Source organism: Arachis hypogaea, chromosome 16 (assembly GCF_003086295.3).
Source record: "Arachis hypogaea cultivar Tifrunner chromosome 16, arahy.Tifrunner.gnm2.J5K5, whole genome shotgun sequence".
NCBI classification, from domain to species: domain Eukaryota; kingdom Viridiplantae; phylum Streptophyta; class Magnoliopsida; order Fabales; family Fabaceae; genus Arachis; species Arachis hypogaea.
In genome coordinates, this window is record NC_092051.1 from 134,901,636 (window position 1) to 134,909,409 (window position 7,774).

Below are 7,774 nucleotides of genomic sequence, written 5' to 3' on the forward strand. Positions count from 1 at the left end.
TAGCGTGATTCCGTGTCTTGTAAGACTTTGCTTATGAAATAGATGGGTTGTTGGGCATTATTTTTGTCTTCTCGGACAAGTGCTGCTGCGAGTGCTTCCTCTGTTACAGATAGGTATAGGAAGAGAGTCTCTCCGGTTTTAGGCTTGGCGAGAATCAGGGGTTCCGCGAGGACTTTCTTGAAGTGTCGGAATGCCTTTTCGCGTTCTGCTTCCCATTGGAAAGGGTTCCTTTCTTTATGAGTTTGAAGAAAGGAATTGCCTTTTGGGCCGACGCACAGAGAAACCGGGATAATGCAGTTAGCCGGCCGGTGAGTTTCTGGATATCTTTGAGGTTTTTTGGGCTTGTCATTTCGAGGATGGCTCTACATTTTTCTGGGTTTGCCTCGACCTTGCATTGAGTGATCATGAAACCGAGGAATTTTCCTGCTTCTATGCCAAAGGCGCATTTTGTTAGGTTGAGGCGCATTCGGTGTTTCCTTAAGGTGTTCATTGCAAACTCGAGGTCGCCGATGAGTTGCTCGCCAGATTCGGTTTTGGCGAGCATGTCATCTATGTAGATTTCGAGCTTGGTCCCTGACAAGCTTCGGAAGATCTTGTTGGCGAGCCTTTGGTAAGTGGCTCCGGCATTTTTTAGGCCGAAGGGCATGACTGTGTAACAGTATGTGCCGTCGGGGTGATGAAGGCCGTTTTCTCTTCGTCGGGCCAGTGCATGGGTATCTGGTTGTACCCAGAGTATGCGTCCATGAAGCTGAGATATTGGTGACCGGATGCGGCGTCCACCAACTCGTCGATATTTGGCACGGGGAAGACGTCTTTTGGACAGGCTTTGTTTAAGTCTGTTTAGTCGACGCACATTCGCCACTTCCATTAGCTTTTTTGACTAGCACGACGTTAGCCAGCCAGGTCGCGTAGGGTAGTTCTCTGATGAAGCTTGCTTCGAGGAGGGCTTCAACCTGTTTCTTGACTTCGGAAGCCCGGTTGGAGGACATCTTTCGTCTCCTTTGTGCCACGGGTTTGTCCTTTGGATCTACTGCCAGTCGGTGGGACATCAGATCGGGATCTCCCTGGCATGTCAGCGGGCGTGAATGCAAACAGGTCTCTGCTTCATCTCAAGAGGCACGAGAGATCTTCTTTGAGGTCGTAAGGGAGGTTCCGGTTGATGAAGGTGTATTCTTTCTTGGTCTGCCCTATTTGCAGTTTCTCCATGTCTCCTTCTGGTTTCGGTCTGGGATGTCCGTCTTGTCGGGCGTCCAGGTCGGCTAGAAATATGCCAGCCGCATCCCGGGATCTCTTCCGTAAGGCTAGGCAGCTGTTGTCACATTCTACCACAGTTTCTCGGTCTCCGTGGATGGTTCCGATGAAGTCATCTTCTGCCATAAACGTCATTAGAAGGTATTTGGTGAAGATAACGGTGGAGAGGTCGTTGATTATTTTTCTTCCGAAGATGACGTTGTAAGCGGTAGAGTCCTTGAGGACCACGAACTCGGACAGAATTGTCTTCCTCTGGTTTTTCGTCCCTATGGTAAGGGGAAGGATGATGGAACCGCCCGGCTTGAGAAAGTTGTCTCCGAGTCCGGTTACTCCATTGCGGTGTGTCTGGTGGTTGTCGTTGCGGAGTCCGAGCTTGTCAAAAGCTCCTCTGAAGAGGATGTTGGAGTCTGCTCCCGTGTCAACCAATATTCTTCTGACTAGCCCGGTTCCAATTTTTGCTGAGATGACGAAGGGGGCGTCTTCTGCCGAGGTGCCGTGGTGGCAATCCTCGGGGGAGAATGTTATTGCTCTATTGGTGGTGGCAGTTGGGTTTTGGTGTCTGACGGCCAGGACCTTGAGATCCTTCTTTAGTGCTGATTTTGATTTTCCCAAGGTGTCTTTGCCCGTGATGACGTTTACGATGATGGTCGGATCTATTTCAGGGCTTTCTCTGGGGGCTTGTCTTTGTGTTCTTAGGTTACGTCCTTCTCTTTCTGGTGATCTCTCTTTTTCCGCACGTCTTGGTTCCCTTATGATTTTGGCGAACTCAGGGAGTTTGTCGTCTCGAATGGCTTGCTCGAGGGCGGCTTTTAGGTCGAAGCAGTCTTGTGTCTTGTGTCGGTATCCTCAGTGGTAGTCGCAGTATAGGATCTTGTTGCCGCCTGTTCTTTCCTTAAGTTGTCGGTCCTTCGAGAGAATACCTCGATCCTCTATTTGGTGGTATATCTCGGTGATCGGGGACGTCAGAGGTGTTTAGTTAGAGAATTTTTCGACTCTGGGGGGTCGGTTTATGTTTGCTGGTTTGGGGTGTTCTTTCTGGTTTTCTCTTGGTGGGGGGTTATGTCGAGGTGCCATGCCGCCGTGTTGTGTGCCGCCGTGCTACCGTTTATTGGCGACTACGACTTGGCTTACTTCCTCGTCGTTTATGTATTCCTTTGCGATGCTCTGGATCTCGTGCATCGTCCATACTGGTTTGGTAGTGAGGTGTTTTTGAAAGTCTTCATTCATGAGCCCGTTTGTTAGGCCAAGGCTTGCGACTGAGTCCGTGAGTCCGTCGACCATTAAACACCTGTCGTTGAAACAATCGAGGTATTTTCTTGTGGACTCGTCTTGTCTCTGGGTGATTCCTAATAAACTTATGGGGTGTTTAGCTTTGGTGATTCTAGTGGTGAATTGGGCCATGAACTTTTGTGAGATGTCGTGGAAGCCAGTTATGGACCAATTAGGGAGGGCGTTGAACCATTTATTCGCTGGCCCGGCTAGGGTTACCGGGAAGGCCCTACATCTGACCGCATCGGCGGCCCCTTCGAGGTTCATTCTGGCCTCGAAGGCTGTTAGGTGCTCCTGGGGGTCCTTAGTTCCGTCGTACTTCATATCCATGGGTTTGGTGAAGCCTTTAGGGAGTTTTGCTTTCAGGATTCTTTCAGTGAAGGGAGTGGCTCCCATTATCACGTGGTCGCTTCTCGTGCGTTTGGCCTCTCGATGTCGTCGGTCGTCGACCGTGCCATGTTGATGAGCTAGATCGCGTGAGATGATGCAGTCGTACCTCTTGCCGTGTCGCCGTTCTGGCGACCTGTCGTGTCCGTGGTCGCGGGAGGCGCTGCGATTGTACCTCTTACCGTGTCGCCGTTCTGGCGATCTGTCGTGCCTGATTTCATGGAGAGATCTTGACCTGGAGGTTGCGTGACTTCTGTTTTCGGCGTTGTGTTTTTCCTTGGTTGTAACTCGGCCCTCGAGTTCTTGTACTATGAGGTAGAGGTCTTGGATTATCTGAGCTGCTTTTTCTCCTAGATTTTCGGGGTGTCGTGTCCCGACGATGATGGGGCTGCTTTCTTTGTTCTACACTGGAGTAGTCTGGCGAATAGCGCTTGTTATTCTTCCATGGGGTGTAGCTTCTTGATGTTCGGGAGTCGGGTTTCTCGTTCGAGAGTTATCGTGGTGGCTTGGGGATTGTTCTTCGAATTCATGTGCCATTCCATCCCAACGTTGCAAGTCCCCACAGACGGCGCCAATGTACAAGATGTCCTCTGTACGGGTGGAGAGATGGATCGAAAACTTACCGGTCGAGGCGGATGCCGGATTATTTGACTAGAGCAATGGGGGTGGTACCTACAAAGACACTCCGATGCTCAAGTCAGAATGGATGTGAGAGGTATAAGGTGTGTAGAGTGAATGACATACCTGAGGGGGCCTGGGGCTCCCCTTTATATAGGTGATGGTAATTATCTTATCTTATCTTTATCTGGTTAAGATAAGGGAGGTATTTGAATTTGATTGTTGGTTACAAGCTTTGGTGGGCCGGTTCCGAGCCTTCTAGATAGATGGAACAGGTTGAACTCGGATAGCCGGGTTCGGAGACCATTCCGGGTGAGGGCCCATAGGTTGGATCCGTAACAGGTGGTCTCTTAGTTGAGAAAAACATAAAACCAATCATTTCACTAACATGAAAAATTAAAATAAAATAAAATAATTATTATAAGACAAATGTGCATTACTCGAAATTAATCCTATTTTTTATTTTTTGAGTATAATTCAAGATATACTTAATCCCAAATTATCAAAATTATACTCAAACTTAGCTACATTCATAGTTTAAATTTTTCTAAAAATTCGAGTGCTAAACAATCTCAAATGTTTTAGCCAATAAATCAAACAATAATAAAAAAATCTGAAGAAAAAAAAAAGATGATGGCTTAAAAGATTCTACAGTAATTTTCTGAAAGGAGAAAAAGAAAAAAGTTAGAACCAATAATAATATAAAGTACCATTTAAATTGCAATAAATCTAGAAAAAACAAAAGCGATCAAAAGATCAAATCTAGAAAATAAATAGCTAAATACCTGAAGTATATGTGTTTAGCTAATGTTTGTAGCAATCAAAAGACATGTAGCAAATACTAAAACAGTGAAACACATAAGCTAGATTGAGAACAAATTAAAAAAAAAACATATGCTATATAGCAAAGCAGATTTTGAACAGATAAAAAATAACAAAATAGATTCAAGAGTAATAAAAAATACTATTAACAACAAAGAATTAATCTTTTGAGAAGAGAAAGATACTTTCATAAAATAAAATTATTGGTCGGAATATAATAATTTACTAGGCCCATAATCACTGCCTCCGTGGGCAGGTCTTGAATCTCCAAACATGCTTTGTTGAATCTTTCCATGTAGTCCCTCAAAGGTTCCCCGATCTCCTGTTTTACTCCCAGGAGGCTCGGTGCGTGTTTCACTTTGTCCTTCTGAATGGAGAATCGCATAAGGAACTTACGCGAGAGGTCGTCGAAGCCAGTGACCGTCCTTGGAGGGAGGCTATCGAACCACTTTATCGCTGCTTTTGTCAAGGTCGTTGGGAAAGCCAAGCAGCGAGTAGCATCAAAGACGTCGGCGAGGTACATCCGACTTTTGAAATTGTTCAAGTGATGCTTGGGGTCGGTGGTTCCGTCATAGAGGTCCATATCGGGGCTTTTGAAGTTCCTTGAAACTTTTTCCCTTATTATGTCCTCGCTGAACGGATCTTCTTCCCCCAAAGAAGAGTCCTCTCGGTCACTGCAGGAGCCTCGACTTTTGAAAGTGGACTCTAATCTCAGGAGCTTTTCCTCAAGCTCCCTTCGTCACTCAATCTCGCTTCTTAAATTCTTTTCTGCTTCTCGTTGTCGCTCCAATTCTTGCTCCAGCTACTCTAGGCGCCCTTGGTGGCCGTGAAACAAACCCATGAAATCAGTTGCATGGGGTTGTCCTTTCTTTCCTGATTCGCGCTCTTCAGAGGAGTTTACCTTCGGGTCTTTTACTCCAGAAGTGCCCTCTCTATGCTGGTTGGTCGCTCCTTGATGAGTGACCATATCTCCGTCGTTGTTTCCAACGTCCTGATTCTCTTGCTCAGAATCAGACAACGTGTTTCCATCTTCGTTTAAATCATCCGCCATCACTGGTTGATCTCTCGGGTCTCTGGCAACGGCCCAATGTTACGATGGGTAACCGGAGATTGATGGGCTGGATTTGTAGGGTTGGCCCAATCGTCTGAAAGAGGAGGTCTCTGACTTAGTTCACGTCAGGGAGCCGCCATCCGACTTGTGTATGTGGATGAATGGGGGTGGTACCTGCAAAGATACTCCGATGCCTAAGTCAGCAAGGGGTTTTAGCAGGTTTATAGAGTATTGGAACCTTTTTTTTATACCTGAGGGGTGTTAGTGTATTTATAGCGGTGAACCAATAACCACCGCTGGAATAGTTCCACCTTTTAAGGAGGATAACCGTCCCTTTATCTTAGGGAAGTGGAGATGGGGTTCCTGGAAGTGGGTTGAGAGATTTTAAGGGTAGTTACTTATTTGAATAAGTGTTATCTGCCAGGTAACCCTCGATCCCGACTTTCTTAGGAAGGAGCCCATGTCAAATCTGACCACTTCTGATAAGGTCAGTGAGTGGCGAAGTCCAATCTTGGGATTGAGCCTTTTGGCTTATTTGGACCTGGGCCTTAGTGTTGGGTCAGGGTATGAACAATAAGAATGCTAGAGAGTTATCATAATTGATTATTTTTTGTCATTAGTTATCTATTAATATTTAAAAGTATAAGATAAAATATATTATTAAATTATTAAACTAAAAAAAATTAACTTGATAGTTAAGTAATAAATAAAAATAATAAATTTTAATAATTTTTAATATTTTTCAAGTATATATATATATATATATATATATATATATATATAGAAAAACACACCAAATTGTCGTTAAAGAGTATTACACACGATATTTCTTCATTTCTAAAAAAATCAGCCTTCATTTCCCCACCAATTTCTAGCATAAAATGCAAAATTACAATACAATAATACACAAAATGATAATTATTCTTCCCACTTTTAATAAAAATGATAAATAATGAATTTTTTATTTAAATAAAAAAACCTTATTTGATCATGTGTCAAATTATGTCTAAAAAATACTTGAAATTTAATGATGATAAAAGAAAAAGGGGAGGTCTAGTGTACAGATGAAAGTTGGGAAAAGCGTACAGAGAATTTGTTTTTTGTGCCTGGAAGAGGACACGTGTGACGTTTGATTTACAACGGAGAAGGCTTTGTGGGTGTGGGATTTGATGTAGGCTCAGAAGGCTTACTAGGGGTGAGCCAAGTCGATACTATTCATTAAAGAGAGATATGGAATCAGGACTGAATTTGATGGTGGGTCATTGTGGCTGTGGGCTTTGAAAAAAAAACTTGTGGGTCAATTTCAAAAAAAAATATTTCTGAGTTAGTGTGGGAAAAGGAAACAGTTTGCAGCACTAGGATCGTAACGAAAGCCCCACCCACATAGATGTTTACTAATTTTAGAGGAAACTATTTTTGTAATCATTTTGGTTGAATTTAAAAGTTTTATTTTGTTGAATATAAAATTTATTAGGAATGAGACATATAAAAAATAAGATATCGGTGTTTATTTTGGATGAAAGTCAAAGCATAGTCGCTTCAGAACCGAATCCATGATCGAATCGGCCAAGCTGTTGGTTTATTGGTTTATTGGTTCAACAGATAAACCATTGGTTAAACCGATAAAATCGGTCTCACGTAAATAAAAAATATAAAATAATTAAAAACTTAAAATTCAAATTTGGAATATATATCTTCACTAACATTGTATGAAGAATCAAGTCTCAAATTTTAAAAATAACAAATCCTAAACATAAAATTTGTTAGTACTACTATAATAGTATCTTAATTTGACACAATAAGAGTAACAATTATTTCACAATGCCTATCATCTAACTATAATATCAGTAGATTTTAACACTTGTATCAAATCAAATAATCTTAATCACATTACTAGCATTAAAATAGATAAACCAAATTAATAAATTTAGTGAAACTTATATTTATATTAATAATGACACATAATGAAAATATAATTAATTTAAAAATTAAAAAATTAAAAATTAAATTAAATTAGATATTCATAAAATTATGTAACTGAATGTATACTATATAATTATTATTTGTCATATATAATAATAAAAAGCATGATCGCTGAGTGATAAAGGAACGATGTTGCATTACCAAGGTTCTTGGTTTGAAGCTCAGCTTTAGCATTCTAGAAAATTTTCACAATAGACCGATTCGGTTAGACCAATTTATATCAGTTTTCATTGGTTGTAATCGGTTTTTTCCGACCCTCACTGATTTTAACTAATTCTCTTCTTTAAATGGTCTAAAAAGTAAATTGAACTGGTTTAGAATCTGATTCACCGGTTTTTTCATCTAACCAGTCGGTACGGTTCAATTTTTATAACACTGAGACAAAGCATGCCA

General features: G+C 42.0%; 1 protein-coding gene across 1 annotated transcript; it reads right to left on the reverse strand.

Moving 5' to 3' along the window:
* Positions 1-1,104: 1,104 nt before the first annotated feature.
* LOC140180257 (uncharacterized) lies at positions 1,105-2,916 on the reverse strand. The gene is made up of 2 exons (XM_072220711.1): positions 2,383-2,916; positions 1,105-2,082 (listed from the first exon to the last, which is right to left on the reverse strand). Exons 1-2 carry the CDS (start codon positions 2,914-2,916, stop codon positions 1,105-1,107), a joined length of 1,512 nt encoding a protein of 503 aa, XP_072076812.1.
* Between the last annotated feature and the right edge of the window lie 4,858 nt (positions 2,917-7,774).